The following is an 18,086-nucleotide window of genomic DNA, read 5'->3' as shown; positions in this document are numbered from 1 at the left end:
ACTTCATAGTTGTTTAACTGCCTGGCCTTGTTACTGAAAAGAATGGATGTCAGTGAACCTGAAGAGCTAACTGGATTTAACAGTTCCATCAGCACGTTTGAGAACTGCCGCTTAGATGGCCAAGAGGTAGATGAGGAGGAGGATGAAGGAATCTGGTAGAGAATTAGAGATGGATTCCGTATAATTGTTCTTGCTTTCTGTGTTCTCTGCTTCCTTTTTCTGTTTCTTTTTTTTTTAAATCAGTCTGTCTCTGTTGATTACTCAGTACTCAACTACCATTACTAATAAGAGAGCAACTGTCCCATAGTGGTTTGAATGAAAGAGGGTTGCTGTCCATTGTAAAGGCTTGGTTATTTTTATCTTCCAATCTCCTTTGCCCAGCAAAGTAATTGGGGTTTTAACAGCAAAATATGCAGTGCTTTAAAAATCACAGTGTGATTTAAATTGTCATTTGGCTTAGTGGAGAAGGCACTGGACTGGGACTTAGAAGATCTAGGTTTTGTTCCCAGCTCTGCCATTGGCCTGCAGGGTTATTATGGGCAAGTCACTTCACCTCCCTGGGCCTCAGTTTCCCCATCTGAAAAAAAGGGGACAATGACCTCCTTTGTAAAGTGCTTTGAGATCTACTGATGAAAAGTGCTAGGTATAATTATTATTTAAATGTGGTCAATCAAGAGGACAGTGATTATGGGTTTGTCCAGTATAAGCATAGAGAAATGACTTCATTAAGGACATTGTGTTTATAATGTCATCATTGCTGTGAAAATGTGCTGGGTTTTTGCAGGTGGTTAGCGAGAAGGCCACGTTCCTTTTTAATTTGCTATGGTGGTGGCGGTGATGAAATTGTCATATCCCAATGTTTCCCTCTTCTGCAGGATCTCGTCATGAAATTAATGCAGATGGTTAGTGTTTCTCCGGCGCCAATCCAGCATGACATTATTACCAGCTTGCCAGAGATCCTGGAGGATTCCCAGCAAAGTGACGTTGCCAGAGAGGTTAGGTAAGGCTGACACTCATGCTGTCTCTTAATCCTCTTCCCTGTGTATGCTTTACTCCCAGCTACGCAGTGCACCAGAAGTGAGATATGTCTTTATCAAATTGTGAACTCCACTTTGTTTTGTATCTTCCATTTTGATGTAGGACATCCATTTTGTTGTAGGGGCTGAGTTTATGTCTAATCTTGCCCTGGGGCGGTTATTATGCTGTATCCCAGACACTGCCTTGCTCAAGAAGGGTGTGAGACACCTATTTGAGTGACTATGTCAGATGGGGGGCATTTCCAGGTCCCAGCCCCATGTCTCTGCACAAACACTAATCCTCCCTCCTGTGGGGTCAGAGTTAACTCCCTAGATCAGGCACCATGGTCAACAACAGAACAACATTTTTTCTAACTCAGGCAAAGCCAGGAGTAGATCCAGCTCAGGCTTTCTGGCAGGAGTTACACAGACTCCCTTATCCCGATAGAGCACCCCCAAACCTAACTAGGCACATGCCCAGACTCCCTGCCCCCCATCAATGCAAGCCATGCTTGGGTCAGTCCAACTTGTCCGTGCACTCTGATGCTGGTGTGTGCTGTGAGCTCAAACTGCTGGGTCTTGCTGTGCTATCTCAGCAGTCCTGTTGTCTCCAGGCTGTGTGTCTGTAAGAGTCCCCATTTTGCAAGCACCAGTGCAGTAGCTGGCTCTCCTCCAAGCAACTCCTAGTTCAGACTCTGTACCCATGTGCTCTGGTGTCTCCCTGCCCCAGGCGGTCCATAGTTAATTCTGTGTCCTTGTTCTGGAGTGGCACTCCCCCACTCCCTCAGCCAGTCAGTTTCCTCAGAATAGCAGGAGGTTTGGGGGTGGAGGGGTGGGAACAGCGATGGGAAGGGGTTCTACCCAGCCCCACAACTATGACTGAGAAACAATCACAGAGCAATTTAGGGTCATCAGCTCTAATGTGTGTTAAATACTGGATCATCCACATGGAACAATGGACTGTCTACATCAGGGGTCTCAAACACGTGGCCTGCCAAGCTCCCCACGCCCCCACCCCTCTGCCTACCCCCGCTCCCTGAAGCGGCTGGAACTATGTCCCTGCAGCCCCGGGCTGGGGGGCGGGGGGAGGAGGGAGGAAGTAGAGGGCTCCATGCTCTCGCTTCCAGGCACTGCCCCCTGCAGCTCCCATTGGCCGGGAACGGGGAACCGCGGGGAACCCCCACCCCCGGGACTCTGGCTGCTTCCTGGAGCAGCGGGGCCAGGTGGCCACGGTGCATGGTGCCGGAGCCCGCACCCCGCATCCCAACCCCCTGTCTGGAGCCCCCTGCCAAATCCCACACCCTCCCGCACCCCAACTCCCTGCCCTGAGCCCCCTGCCACACCCTGCACCCCAACCCCCTGCTGCACCCCTCACCCCTTCTGCACCCCAACTCCCTGCCCTGAGCCCCCTGCTGCATCCTTCACCCCGACCCCCTGCCGCACCCCTCACCCCTCCTGCACCCCACACCCCAATTCCCTGCCCTGAGCCCCCTGCCGTACCCTGCACACTCCTGCACCTCAACTCCCTGCCCTGAGCCCCCATCACACCCCGCACTCCTCCTGCACCCCAACCCCCTGTCCGGAGCCCCCTGCCACATCCCACACCCTCCTGCACCCCAACTCCCTGCCCTGAGCCCCCTGCCACACCCTGCACCCCAATCCCCTGCTGTACCCCTCACCCCTCCTGCACCCCACACCCCAACTCCCTGCCCTGAGCCCCCTGCCGCACCCTGCACCCCAACCCCCTGCCGCACCCCTCACTCCTCCTGCACCCCACACCCCAATTCCCTGCCCTGAGCCCCCTGCCGTACCCTGCACACCTCCTGCACCTCAACTCCCTGCCCTGAGCCCCCATCACACCCCGCACCCCTCCTGCACCACCTGGGGGCAGGGAGGGGGCAGAGTTGGGGTGAGGACTTCGGGGAAGGGGTTGGAATGGGGACAGGGAAGGGGCGGGAAGAGGTGGGGCAGGGGCGGGGCCTCATGGAAGGGGTGAAGTGGGGGCGGGGCTGGGGGCAGCAAGGGGTGGGTGTCAGTGATGCGGCCCTCGGGCCAATGCACTAGTCCTCATGCGGCCCTAGTGGTCATTTGAGTTTGAGACTCCTGGTCTACATCAATGCCTAATTGTGGGGGGGGAAAGGGGCTGGAGTTTCTCAGCCTGAGCACATGGCAGAAAGCGGTTAGAGACTATGGGTATGTCTACACTAGAAATGTAAGTCGACCTATATTAGGTGCATGTCCACACTGCCCTCCTTGGGTCAGTGGTGCACATCCTCACCAGGAGTGCTTCCACTGATTTAAGAGGGGCAGTAGAGCCTGGTCTCTCAGCTCCGCAGGCAGCTCCCTGTCCAGAGCCTGGCTGCTCCACAGACTCTCGGGCTCCCAGTGGGCTGTCTCTCTCCTCCCTCTCCTCCCACCCCCCATTCCCTACTGGGAGCGGGGGAAGTCACGTGAGGCTTCCTGCCTCCCCAGCTCCCAGATGGGAGCAGGGTCCATTCTTGCCCTAGCTCTCAGCCGGGAGAGGGGTCCAGCTGTCCAGCTCTCCAGGGGAGCTGGAGGCAGCTGGACTTTAGCTGCCCTGCTTTCTTGTCAATTTCACGGCTCCTGCCATGAAATTGACAAGACAACCAACAACTGATGTAAGTAATGCAGTGTCTACACAGATATTGTGTTGCCCTAACTACACCAGCATAGGCCTTACGCCTCTCGTGGAAGTGAAGTTATTATGTCGGTGGATTGGGGTACTTTCATCAGCAGGAGCAAGGCTATAGTGTACACACTGACATAATTAGGTTGACGTAAGCTGCCTTAGGTCAACCTAACTGTATAGTATAGATCAGCCCTATATTTAAGGGGGGGGCTCTCTGCGAAGGTGGGCTGGCCACCGCAACATGTAAGCAGAATGGGCTGGAGAGAGAGAAGGCAGGAGGAGCTCTGCCTAGACTGAAACACTGGCAAGACTCTGGACTCATAAAAGGTGTGAGATCAGACTAAGGGGAGGGTGCGTTTTAGGATGTTGTTTTTAAAGATCTATAACACTCTAATGCGTTCTAAGAGTAAAAGGACTATAGTTAAAAACATCCTTTGCTAAATCTATCTTTCCTGTCATCTTCTTGAAGGGATTGAATTAGAAGCCAGCGTGCCAGCAATCAGGTGGAATTCAGGGGGTGCATGTCAAAGCAATTGCAGGGCTTGGGTGATCTGAGGCATTGGTTTTGGGGACTAGTGTGGTTGGACTGTCATCCCATGATCTAAGGAAGGGCTCAGACAAAAGGTTTGTGCCTGGGAGTGTGCTCTAGAGACTCAGCGCCAGAAACAGTGACTAGACAGGGGGCTTAGAAGCACATGGGGCTCATGCGTGGGTCTCTTACTGCAGACTGGTGACTGTCCAGAAGAGAGCACTGGGACAGGTTGTACCAACACGTGGTAGTTAATGTATTAGCTAAAGCATGTTAAACATACACCTTTTTTCCTAGTAAAAACATGGCCTTAGACTAAGTTTTTGTGGGCAGTGACTGTCTTTTACCTCCGTATAATGCCTAGCACAATGGACACCTGGGGCCTCTAGGTGCTACTGCAATAAAAATAATTCATAATAATAATTAAATATCATGTAATGTGTATGTACAAGGTGGCAGAATTAAGTTTGCACAGGCAACTTTTGACTGCTTGGCTGAGTAACCTTAACATTCTTTTAGTGCTGGGTGGTTTTTTGTATGTAATTTCATATGTGTTTTTTAAAAAGAAACTGAAAAAACAGAAATTCCATCATATGGATTCATACTGACCCCTGCTTGGGTCATCAGCAGATTTTGAACCAAGCACCTTTAGGGCCACAGCACAGATTTTTACTACTTGAGCTAAAGGAATAGATGGTAACAGCCTAATACTGTTAACACTTATGTGGACCAACCACCAGCGGGAACACAACATGCACTTTGCAAGTTGCATAGTATCTTACATAATTGTCTACAAGACAGCAGAGTAATGTTGGGATCAAGATTTGTGAAGTCTTTTCCTGGCTCTGGAGGGCAGTGAGTTTACTGGTTACAGAGAGCACTATTAATGACCTTGTGCCACCACTCAGTGAAATATGGGCAATAATACTTGCCTGCCTCTTACTGTGTTTATTGGAAAAGTCCTCACGCCCCTGTAACAGGCTGTGAAATTCAATACGTTATTAACACCAGTCAGTGGAAGGTGGCTCCCTGCTCAGTGCACTTTCCCCACAAGCCAAAGGGAAAGATGCTGTTGTTGTGCTTGTGTCCTGTCTGGGACCATGTCTGCACTACGGGGCCTATACCGGCATAGCTATGCATAACCTGTCAGTGCAGGCTGCATCTACACTGTGAGAAGGGGCTTTTCTGTCTGTGTAGGAACACCACTTCCCCAAAGTGTTCTGTCGACCTCCCTGCATTTACACTGGGGGTTAGGTCAACTCCTATTTTGCTTAGGAGTGTGGATTTTTCACAACCGTGAGCGATATAGCTATGTCAACCTTGATTTTAAGTGTCGGCCAGGCCTGGTGCTCTAATTCTGGGTCTGCGATGTAGGAGGCTGGGCCTGAGAGCATGACTGGGGCATGTGGAAGGTCAGTGGGACCAGAGCATGCTCAGTAACATGGAATGTTCAGAAATTTTAAGAACAAAGCCTCTAACAAATCTCTACTGAGCATGGGCAAATGGGCGATTTTCAGGGCTTTATAATTTGGCCAAATCTGGGTGGATTTTTATGGGGCGGTAAAAGGCATCTCACTGACCCCAGGACCAGTCCTTGCCAAATTTCAAGTCCTTGCTCCACCTGAAAACTGAGGCTTATACTGGAAAGTGCTAGGCATTGCTCCCAGTTCTGCCCAAAATAACAATGAGAAATAGTAAACTTTACTCCTCTTCGTGTCCACTTAAGTTATAGTGATCCCAAATTCATTGTGTTCAGAGAGAAGCAATTTTTTCCAGAGTAACCATTTTCTATAGTGCCTCTGGTATATATTTGTCACTGTTGCAGAGATTCTGGAGTGAGTGGAGAAACTGCTGACATTTTATAATTGCATAATTCCACTTAATAAAAAACTTTTATTTATTTGTCTGCAATCTTCTTCTTGTGTATCAGTCAGCTGTTAAAACGGGACAATCGCCTAACTGTTCCGATCCTGGATGCCCTTTCCAGTTTGGATCTTGACGCAGGACTTTTGGCTGAGGTAAGAGATTCTCTACTAAACAGAAGCATAAATATTAGAGCTGCTCTGATCATTCCAAGTGTTGTGTTAAAACCAGCTCCTTTGAGTCTTTCTGTGCCAGCCAAAGTGGGAAAGGTGGCAGGAATGTCATTTGAATCTATAAGCCTATTATATAAAATTGTTCTTGAGAGAAAGCAGTGAATTGAGGATGACTTGTATGAGATTTTCTGGCTATAATGCAGTGGTGTGTTCTCAGAGGATGTGCCATCCTCAGTTAGCAACTGTTTATGCCCTGAAACATAAGGGCTTATTTCCCTTATTGTTTTTACCCTGTCTATTGTAAATGGATGTTCTCATTATACATGTACATTTCTAACCCTTTAAATCCTATTAAACTCTTGGCCTCAGTGATATTATTGTGACACCTAGTACCACAGATTGTGTTATTTTTTTAAAAATATTCTATTATCCATCTTAAATTTGTTGCCCTTCAATTTCATTGACTGTCCCCTTGATCTTGTATGATGAGAAATGGTAAATAGGAGCACACAATTTATCATCTTCATTATTTTGTGTCACTCTATGATGTCCCTTCTGAACGAAACACTCCGTCTTTTCAGGCTGTTCTCATATGGAATTCGCTTCAGCTTCTGATAATTTCTGTTGCCCATCTCCAAAACCCTTGTTATCTCTGCTATTTAGTTTTTGACATGTGGAGACCAGAATAGAATCCAGTATTCTAGGTGAGAGCATCCCACTGATTTATATAACATTCCATATTCTTCTCTAGCCCCTTCCTTTGCATCCAAACATCTTGTTTGTTTTATTGGCCATCACTGACATTGATCAGCAGTTTTCACTGAGCTGTTTACAAGAATTCTCAGGTGTCTTTTCTTGAGTGGCTCCAGTCAATTTAGAATCCAGCAACATATGAGTATTCAGAATATCCCTTCCAATGTGTATTACTTTGCACTTGTCAGCACTGAATATCATTGGCAATCATGTTGCCCATTCCCTTACCTTGCCATGATGGTGTTGCCCTACTCCCTGCGAAGTTCCTCGCTATCTTTTCCAGCCTTGCCTATTCTAAATAATTTTTTTTATAGATTCATAGATTCCAAGGCCAGAAGGGACTATAGTGATCATCTAATCTGACCTCCTGTATAACACAGGCCAGAGAACTTCTCCAAAATATTTCCTAGAGTAGATCTTTTAGAAAATCATCCAATTTTGATTTAAAAATTGTCAGTGATGGTAAATCCTCCCCAACCATTGGGAATGATTTTTCATCATTTGCAAATGTTGCCACTTCATAGTTCACCACTTTTTTCTGGGGATTTTTATAAATATCACCAGTCTCTGTTCAGAACCACTGGCCACCTTTCCCCATTATGGAAATTCCACTGTGCATCTCAAGTTAAAAAGAGAGAAAGGTCTGTGTCATGGGGTGTATAGAACCCATGCTGGCCTGATAACCAAGAAATTAAAGCAATAACTGCCTGTCAGTGCTGATTGGCAGCCTCACAGCAGCTGGGGGAGAAAAAGAGCTGAGAAGCAGAAAGGTGGGGTGGCTGCCAGAGGAGCAAGCAGGCCAGAGAAAGAGGGTCCTGCCAGCAAGCTGGCGAGAAGCCTCCCCAGACTGACAACAGCCCAAAGAATGGACGACCAGAGCCACGGGCCGCAGAAGCCTACAGAGCCAATGGAAGTAGGAAGGAGCTCAGAGTATTGCAGGAAAACTGTTAAGGACTGATTCTGCCTGCCTGCCTGGGTTAAGGGTCCTGAGCTGGAATCTAGTGGAGTGGGTGTGCCTGAGTTCCCCTACCAACCCCTTAACAGAGACTTAAAAGCCAAAGGGGGTTCCAGGCCTTTTTAGGAAAGGACCAGATAACCCCTGCCAACCATAAGGGGAAGCCCGTACACCCCAGTGGGACAGAAATTAATGTCCTTGCCTCCAGAAGGACTATGGAGACCCAGACCAGAAGGGCAGACTAACTGCCCTGTCGATCTGAAACGATTGCGCAATGCCTTGTCTAACCAAAGGGTGGCACTACTGCACGGGGCATCAGCTCACAGTCTGTAAACAGGCTTGTGGGCTGCCTTTCGGAGATGCTGCTGCACATGGAGGCAAAGGAGCCAGAGAGGACAGTTTATATCTATATTGATGACCTCTGCTGCTTGTCTGACTTTGGCTGTTTAAAGGGACCCCACTGTGGATCATGATTTCTTGGAAAGCGGCTGAGGGAGATTCAGTGACTCGGCACTGGGCTTAGTCTCTGTGTTTTTGTTTTGTCTTTTATTAATACTGAATGCTGCTGAAGAAGACACAAGTGGCACCATTCTGCAACCCCCTCTCAGAATGAATCCCTGCTGATATAGCATCAGTCATGTCTCTGCTGACTGGCAGTCATTTTTATGAGGTGTCACCTCATTGTCAAGGCAGCACCTACAAGATAACTGTACAGCAGGGTGAAAATGTAGAATGGAGGTGAGGTACAAAGGCTTCTCCCAGCCAGAGCCTATGCACGTGCTGAAATGGTACAATTCTCATGTTCAGGTTGCTTCTGAGCACAATGCAGGTTGTTTGTTTGAGTGTATTAAAGACTATTTTATTATTTACATGGCCCCAAAGGGGTGCTAGTGCTCTAGAATAAACTTTACATCCCCCTGGCACCCCAGTCTTACAGATGACACAATATTGCTCTTCCCTTTAGGTGCGGCAGTCTGCTATGATCATTGTGCCTGCTGTAAAATTGGAAGATTTGCCTGTAGTAATCAAATTCATTCTACATAACATCAAAGCTGTGGATGCAGTAGAGGTACAGTATTTACTCTGTCACAGAGAGGAGATGTACAAATGAGTATTCTTTAGGAACACAGGAATGGCCATGCTGGTATAAACCTATGGGCAACATAGTCCAGTGTCCAGCTTGGCAGAGATCAATGCCTGATTCTTCAGGAGAAGGTGAAATACTGTAATAATACTCCACATTACTAATTACTAAACCCCAAAAGGAATTTATTCCTGACCCTCATTGTTGATTCACTTCTGCCCTGAAGCATGAGGATTAAGAGCCCCTCCTGTGCTCTGGGTATTTTTCAAGCCCCTTTGTTGTCATTTGTTATTTAAAATACGTTTTGCAGAAAGTGACAGGAATTTTCTTTAAAGGGCCTTTCCATGAAATTCATGTGTGGTGGACTTACCATCCTGCGCCCCTCTTTCTGTCTCTTTTGCCCCAGGCCCTTTAAATTTCCCTGGTCCAGCTCCAGCTAGGCTGACTGCAAAAGTCTTTCAAAATAAAATTACCTCAAACACAAAACCTTGGTAACAATAGTCCTTCCTCCCAGTGTTGTTCAGGAGGGTTGTTTTCCATTCCTCTTTCACAGCCTTGGAAAGGGACTGTGGGTCACCCCTTTCCCTCCTGGGGCTGATGGTCCCTGGCAAACAGTTCCTCTCTATTTTCCCCTTTCACCATGAGAACAGGGAACTTTTAGTGCTATCTCCCCCTCTTCTCCCCCCCGCCCCCAATGGTTTTTGTCTCGATTGGTTAGATGATTGATTGGGAGAGGAGCCTTGCCTCACCCTACTCTGAAAGGCTGTTGGCTCTGGGCCCTTAAAGAAACAGTCATCTCTTTTCCCTTGGGCCATTTCCCCCATGTCTGCCCCTTCTGTCCCCAGGATCATCATTTGGTTGAGACTGTTTGGAAGGGGTAACCTGAACCCTATTCCCTCTCACTCCCCCAATTCCTCTTTTCCTCAAAGGACCAGGATGGGGGGTTGTCACTCCCGGGGTGCAGTCTGGGAGCCGCTGGAACTGCTGTGCCCCCTAACAATTCAGTTGGGATGGCCTATCTCACACTGCTCTGCTGGTGACTCAGCCAGCCTCTCCAGGCCCTGTTACACCCAACACAACAGCAGGTGGCACCACACACCCAACTGAGTTACCTGGGTGCTTTACCTAAGCCACTCATGGACAAACACGGTCAACAGCCAACTTCCCAGCTCTCCAGCCTTGCATCCCTACTGGAGTATAAACCCAGAATTATACAGGATCTGTACCATGCAAGCTCATTAATTAATTCACTCTCCTCTCAATGTGGGAAAAACATCCAACAGCGTTTGTTTACCAAGCGGAGATTTCCCCATATACTTCACTCAAAATGCACTGGTTAAGATAAAACATAAAACAAATTTATTAACTACAGAAAGATAGATCTTAAGTGATTATAAGTGATAGCAAACAGACCAAAGCAGACTACCTAGCAAAGAAACAAAAATGCAAGCTAAGCCTAATATACTAGATAGATGGGGTTTGAATTAGCAACTTCTCACCCTGACTGATGATAGAAACAGGCTTGCAGATTCTTAAGGCACAAGCTGCATCTGCCTTGCAGCTTGGGTTCTCCTCCCCCGTTCCAAATCTTTTGTCTTCCAGAGCTTCTTTCAGGAGTTGAGTTGTGGGAGGGTGAAGACAAATCATGATGTCACTCCCCACCTTATATATTCTCTCCATATGGCAGGAACCCTTTATTTCAAGCTAAGTTCCCAGCCCAGTTTGTGGAAAAATACAGGAATTTAGTGTCATGTGGTCTAGTCACATGACCTTGCATGCCTTGCTGAGCCATAGCAGCCATTATTCATAGGCTGTCTGAAGCGTTCCCAGGAAAGCTCACCAGGTGGGGAATAAGCTTCTTCTAAGGCCTATTGTTTCCCTTAATGGCCCATTACCTTGAATAGGCCCTTCACAATCAGCTGTCTAGACTGGAAGCATCTTGCCTAGTGGGTGTCACCCAGGTGTAACCACATGTGAAATACAGATACATAGTCAATATTCATAACTCCAGATACAAAAATTATACATACATACAAATAGGATAATCATATTCAGCAAATTATAACTTTTCCAAAGACACCCCACATGACAGATCTTGCAGAAAATGCATCATATAATTATGTCATAATCATATCATAATCATACCACTATGATGAATATGGGGTGCAGTGTCACAATCAGTGTACCTCATTACGGTCTGTAATATTGTCTCGGGGGATTCTACAGAATTGTCTTTATTTTTCTTCCACCTTTCTCTATCCCTCAAATCTATCCATTGATTTGTACAAATGCTCTAACAAATGTGCCTATCTGTTATAAATGACTATGCTCTGCAGGTGATTTCTGCCCTTCGCAAGAACTTGGATCTGTCGTCATGTATTTTACCTCTGCAGATGCTGTCTTCTCAGAGCAAGCTCAAAAGCCAGCCACAAACGAGGTATTTGCATTGTATCTGCATGATTCTGCTTGGTTTCTGCACAGGAAAGATGGGACAAAAGGACTTTGATTCTAATTTCTGAGACTTCTCAGTTGGGTTTAGTTACATACACTAGCATCATTTGCCCAGTGTGCTATCTCTGCTGGCATCCTCAGTGCTCAGACAGTGTCCCTTCCAGACAGCATCACTGCAACCGCATCACTGCAACCACATCCCTGTGTCTGCTGCCATATCCTGTCCAGATGGCACCCTCCACTGTCCCACTGCAGTGTCTCTTCCAGCCAGCACCACACCCTTGCAGCTGTGCTGGCACATCCATTCTGGCTTGTACTGCTGTGATTTCATCCCCCATCACCCTGGCTGGCATTTGCACCCAGGACTAGCACCACTGCCACCTCGTCCCTGTCCCTCTGCCACCACATGATCCCTGTCTGGCACTGCTGCTGCTGCACGCATCTCTTCCTACCTGCCCTGCCTTTATTGTGATTCCAGCCAGCATTGCTTTCACTCCATCCCTACCATCGCCTCCCTTCTAGCAGGTGCTGCTGCAGCTGCTCCTCTTAGCGCTGAGTTGACTGGTACCTTTTATGACAAGACTCACAAAACAGATGAGCAATTCTGTTCCTCTCTGGTTGTTTGCAGTTCCTCCACAAGCCAAGTGAGCAGCAGCCAGAACTGTGTCAAGCTCCTTTTTGATGTGATAAAGTTGGCTGTGAGATTTCAGAAAGGCATTTCTGAAGCTTGGATTAAGGTCAGATTGTGCTCTCCAGGGTTTCTCTGGTTTGTAATGTAATTAGAACATTAACTGTAGATTTCCCCACTTGCAGTTGTAGTTTCACAAAACTATCAGGTGTTACACTTTTATCCCTGAAAGTACTGATACTAACCCTTTTCTGTGGTATTGATGCTTTGCACTTTTCAGCTGTAAATCTCAAAGTGCTCTCAAGACTGTGGGTAAGCAGTACAAGCCTCGTTCTACAAAGCGAGGACCTGAGTCACTGGTGAAGCCCAAGAGTGTCTTTTAAAATGAGCACTTCTTTGTAAATTTGTGCTTTAGGTTATCTGGGCCTCAGTCGCCTCATCTGTGAAGTGGGGGTAATGATATTGCTGTTCTTCATAAGGATTAGCTTGGTAATTGATGTTTGTAATGCGCTATTGAAATGTCCAGCAGGGACTGATCCTGCAGAGGGGGCAAAGTTCCATTTTTAATGATGGGCTGGGGTATAAATTATGAGCCTGGAATTGGTTTCTTGTTCCCAATTCTTAGTTTGTTTATTCAGGATTTCAGCTGGTTTTTCAAAGGCTGAAGTTGTTTAAGAGTATCCTCAGTCAAACTGTAAATTTGCACATTTATTCATGTGGGAGGATGTAGGCGTGGAGGGAAAGAGCAGATCTTAAAAGAATAACTGCATGAAGTCAGACGTCCTGTGATGTAAGGTGTTCAGATGCAAGTGGAGATGCTACTCAGGATCTGTGCAAGAATGAGGGAAAAACTGAGGAATCATAGAAGAAATTTGAGGAAAATATACTGTGCTGCGTGCCTTCTTTCCCTTCCCTGTGCCTAGAATACTTCCTGCTGGCTGCATTCAGCCATACCAGAGTGTTAGACACACTTTGAGAAAGTGAGGAACTTTCAGCCTATCTTGCAGTTTGAATGTTCTGTTTATCTGGCAGTTTCTTTCCCCCAAAATAGTGTGCCCACCCATCTGAGCCACCCTCACTGGATCAAATTTTACATGGTGTGGTGGCTAGAATTTTATTTTATTTTTTTAAGGGAATTGTTCTGTTCCTCAATGAAGACATTCTTACTCTGGAAAAATTTCATATGGGGAGGTGGAGGAGGAGGAGCTAGCTTTTAATGAGAGCTCTAGGAACTGCCTCCAGACACTGCAGTATTTAGTGCAATCCAGTATCCTGGATTGATGGGTTTGCAGAGAAGAGAAACTGACAGGTGCAATATTTCTTTTGCTATCTGCCTGGCCAATCTGGTCATTTCCATTGTGTAGGATGTGTGCGTTTTGAAGTCCGTTATTACTGTACGCTATTCATAGAATCCTAGGACTGAAAGGCACCTCAAGAGGTCATCTAGTTCAGTCCCCTGCACTCATGGCAGGACTAGGTATTATCTAGACCATCCCCGATAGGTGTTTGTCTAACCTGCTCTTAAAAATCTCCAATGATGGAGATTCCACAACCTCCCTAGGCAATTTATTCCAGTGCTTAACCACCCTGATAGTTAGGAAGTTTTTCCTAATGTCCAACCTAAACCTCCCTTGCTGCAGTTTAAGCCCATTGCTTCTTGCCCTGTCTTCAGAGGTTAAGAAGAACAATATTGTAACTGTTTGTTTATTTCTTTCCTCCTTAGGCTATTGAGAACACTGTCTCTGTGTCTGACCATAAGGTAATGCCTCTTTTGACTCTTCCTGTGCTGTAGCTGTTATGTGTTATGAGCTTCTGTCTTGGACACACACTAGCAAGGGCACTTGCTTTGTCCACAGCAACAGGATTGGAGGTTTTGCTATGGAGATCAAGATCAAGAGATCTTGTGGGTCTCCATGCATTTGTTCTCTCCATGGTTTTAACTGGGTTTGCTCTGAATTGTATTTACACCTGAATATTCTTAATAACAAATGCATCCAGCCCAGTCTGAAAGTCATGTGAGAGACGGTTTCTCTGAATCCACCTCCCTCCTCGACCTGTGGTACAAGAGTCTGACCAGTCAGTTAAGTGACTTATTGAGCCCCGAACTTTCTCTGTAGAGCTGATAAAAAATGGATGGTTCTTTTTAGTTTTTGTTTTCTTTAGTGTTCTGCAGCCCAGCATCTCCCCCAATTCTGGACATCTCAGCTGCTCTCGTCTCTCTGCAGTGCACAGATGTGGATGAGCATTTTGGCGCCACACGCTTTGGTCACGCCCTCACCCCCCCCCCCCCATCCGTGGCAGCAGACAGTGGCTGTTCCTTTTGCTCTTGCCCTTGCTCCTTCAATTTTAACTTTTCTGCCTTGTTCTTTGTGCAGTGGGGAGCAGGGTTCTCCCTCCATGAGCCTCTGCTGCAATGTTTCCCTGCTGGCTCCTCTGCTCCTTACAAGCACGGCCAAGCAGCCAAGAGAGCACTGAGTCAAATCCAAACAGTGCTCGATTTGTGAGGCAGCCTTCCCAGGCTCGGCAGACGATGAGTTGCCCCAGCCTTCAGACCCTAATTTTGTTAGGTCCTGGGGCTACGAGTCGGAGAGGCAAGTGGGGTCCCTACCAATGTTCCCTCTAATTTTTTCCATCCATATGCGGAATGAATTTTGTTAAGTGCACCAAATGATCGAGATCATGTGTGGATGTGCACCACCAGTAAGTAGAAACAAAAAACCTAGATATAATAGATATTTTTAAAAAATTACCATAGGAATAATTACTTCAGCCAGGAAAGGTTAGGGATTTTAGAACTCATTACTCAAAGAATTAAATGTAAGTGTAAGAGAGAAATAAAAACGATGAAATGCATAGACCAGTCAAAAAACTCAAATAACAGTACTTTGAAAGAATAAAATTACAGAGAATATATGTGCATTGCAGGAAGTATCAAGAAGTAACAACAACAACAATAATAGAAGTATGTGTTGGGAGGTGACTGTGAAAGACTCTGTGTGTGTGTGTGTGTGTGTGTGTGTGTGTGTGTGTGTGTGTGTGTGTGAGAGAGAGAGAGCAAGAGAGACAGAGGCACACAGTGTCTGTGTGTGAGAGAGACATGTGTTGCCCCTTTAAGAACATTGGCCTTTTAAGTAGATCAGCACTCAAAGGAGACAAAGCAGCAGCCACTAGCAAGCTCCCTCCGTCCCACTCCTGAACCCTGTCACCCCCCCCACCAGAGATGGGGTAGAGGGGCAAGGAGGGGAAGGGGAGGGGGACACCCTGACATCAGCACTCCCCCTCTCCCCGGCTCTGCATAGCAAGCAAGAGGCTCCTGGGAGCAGCTCAAAGGCAGAGGGTAGGCAGGAGCAGCGCGGCAATGGCGGGAGGGGCACCTGAAGTGTGCGTCACTTGATAGACTGCTGGGTGGGCACGCAGCTTAGAGGGAATTTAGGTCCCTATCCACTAACGCAGCTGTGACTCCAACGGGGGGAAAATCGACCAGGAACCCCAGTTCAGAACAGGGAGTGGCTCCAGAAGCAAGGAGAACCCTGACCACTTGACTAAGGGAATAAGTTCCAGGGGCCTCTTGCAGAACTAAGAGGGGAGGATTGCAGGGCCACAAGTGTCCTCTGCCTCCCTGCAAGTCGTAAAGTGGGTCCTGAGCACCCTGGGGAAAGAAGCAGGGCTTCTAATCAGCCCCCTCCCTCCTGAGCTGTCCAGGTGGGCCCTGACTAGTTTCCCCTCCTAGGTTCAGAGCCAGACCTCTCAAGAGGGCTCCAGGCCCAAAGGAAGACAAGCTTTAGGCGGCTTCTCCAAAGCCGCAGTAGAGCTTCTATACTCCCAAAGTTTAAAAAAAAAAAAAAAAGATAAAAAATCTGAAAGGGGAAAGAAAAGGCACACAAAATCCAGGAGGTCTGAGTCCTCCGACTCTTCCCCCTGCGGAAGGCGAGCTGTCTGGCTCTGATGCCAAACAGGCCGGGGGAAAAGCTTAGCAAAGGGTTTTTCCCCTGGAGAAATGTCAAGCCATGTGCAGCAAGGTTATCTGCACGATTCAAACACAACCTCAGCAGGCTCCTGAGAGTGAGCCTCAGAGTCAATTTCTTCCCTCAAAACCCTCCCCAGTGGCGGTGATACCCCTTCATTCCTCCTTCCAGGAGGTGAGTAGGGTGAGTGGGGTAAGCCAGGTAAGGGCCAACACGTTAACAAGAGCGATGTCAGGCTCCATAACATTCCAGACCCAAAAGGCTCCATTGCTGAGATACCAAAGGCTGACTTCACAGTTAGGAAGATGGAGGCCATTCTCAAACAAGACTTTGAAGCCTCCTCTGCCACCTACCGAGCTTCCCTGGGAGCAGCTGCCTGCTTTGCAAGAGTATCTCTCCTGGCTGGGAGATCACAAAGCCCTTAAGGAGAGAGATCACCCTGACTTTGGCTCCATTTTAATTAATGTCTCTCTAGCGACAGTTTTGCTAGTGGGGCCGGTTTTGTTCAGTATCTAAATTAATGATCTGGAGGATGGCGTGGATTGCCCCCTCAGCAAGTTTGCAGATGACACTAAACTGGGAGGAGTGATAGATACGCTGGAGGGTAGGGATAGGACACAGGGGGACCTAGACATATTAGAGGATTGGGCCAAAAGAAATCTGATGAGGTTCAATAAGGACAAGGGCAGAGTCCTGCACTTAGAATGGAAGAATCCCATGCACTGCTACAGAGTAGGGACCGAGTGGCTAGGCAGCAGTTCTGCAGAAAAGGACCTAGGGGTTACAGTGGACGAGAAGCTGGATATGAGTCAACAGTGTGCCCTTGTTGCCAAGAAGGCTAACAGCATTTTGAGCTGTATAAGTAGGAGCATTGCTAGCAGCTCGAGGGATGTGATTATTGGGGGGAGGGATAGCTCAGTGGTTTGAGCATTGGCCTGCTAAACCCAGGGTTGTGAGCTCAATCCTTGAGGGGGCAATTTGGGGCAAAAATCTGTCTGGGGATTGGTCCTGCTTTGAGCAGGGGGTTGGACTAGATGACCTCCTGAGGTCCCTTCCAACCATGATATTCTATGAACAGTAATTGTAGCATCCACTGCAATGGATGCAATGAGATTCTCAGCCCGAACGATGGCTTCCAGCTAAGCTGCCAGGCACCACCTATGACTCTGACCCTGGAAGGTGGGTACTCACTCTAAGCAGGTCCTATGGTCAGCCAAGTTTTGAGGCTCCCTCCTTTTTGGAGAAAAGCCAGATAAAGTGGTCACAGACAATGCAACAAAATCCAAACAGTCTCTCCTTCCCCACTAAATTCTCTCTATAGAATGTAGTCTGATCTTCAGACAGAGATGCTCCTTTCGCTACTTGTCCTCACAGAGGTACCTGCGAAGGGACAACCGGTTCCCCAAGGGAAGACAGTAGGGTCAAAGTCCAGGGGGAAAGTCCAGAGGGACCTCAGGTCCCCTAAAATCTAATTTATGATGAAGATTATGTAGGCCTCCGCCCAGGAGAGAAGCGAGGGGGCAGAATTTCCCATTTTTCTAGAGAAATGGTTTTCTTCAACCACAGAGAAGTTAATGAGGGCGATAGTGAGCCAGGGATAGTCCCTCAAACTGTGGGCTCCACCCCATCCATTCTTCATCCAGTCACCAGGTTTCAATGACCCTGTAAAACACAATTTGATCCAGAGTGAAATATCTCATCTTCTGAATATTGGCGTGATAGAGACTGTTCCCTCAGAAAAAGGTTTGCCGGGTTGTACTCCATCTTCTTCATTGTGCAGAAGCACATGGTGGGTATCAGAGCCATTCTCAACCTCAAAAGGCTGAACAAGTGGATGAAGAAGAAAATGTTTCTGATGGAGACCCTGGCCTGTACAGTGTCTTCCCTGTCCAGAGGGACTTCTTGACTTCAGTACCTCTTGCAGACACATATCTCCATAGCCCCATCCGATTGTGCCACTGCAGACTTCTGAGGTTCACCTACAGCAGGAAACATTATGAGTACTGAATGCTCCTGGTT

At 47.4% G+C, this 18,086-nt stretch overlaps 1 protein-coding gene across 1 annotated transcript in view; it reads left to right on the top strand.

The window, feature by feature from the left end:
- Positions 1–18,086, top strand: part of FANCD2 (FA complementation group D2) — a 183,633-nt gene that overhangs the window by 17,868 nt on the left and 147,679 nt on the right. Inside the window, exons 8-13 of the mRNA XM_065408219.1 lie at positions 876–1,000; positions 6,126–6,213; positions 8,904–9,008; positions 11,360–11,460; positions 12,103–12,211; positions 13,826–13,861. Coding sequence (XP_065264291.1) covers positions 876–1,000; positions 6,126–6,213; positions 8,904–9,008; positions 11,360–11,460; positions 12,103–12,211; positions 13,826–13,861 — 564 coding nt within the window. The remainder of the gene's footprint in view (positions 1–875; positions 1,001–6,125; positions 6,214–8,903; positions 9,009–11,359; positions 11,461–12,102; positions 12,212–13,825; positions 13,862–18,086) is intronic.

The sequence above is a fragment of the Emys orbicularis genome, chromosome 7 (genome assembly GCF_028017835.1).
Source record: "Emys orbicularis isolate rEmyOrb1 chromosome 7, rEmyOrb1.hap1, whole genome shotgun sequence".
NCBI lineage: Eukaryota > Metazoa > Chordata > Testudines > Emydidae > Emys > Emys orbicularis.
The sequence above is the reverse complement of the archived record's forward strand: the minus strand, read 5'-3'. Positions and strand labels throughout refer to the sequence as shown.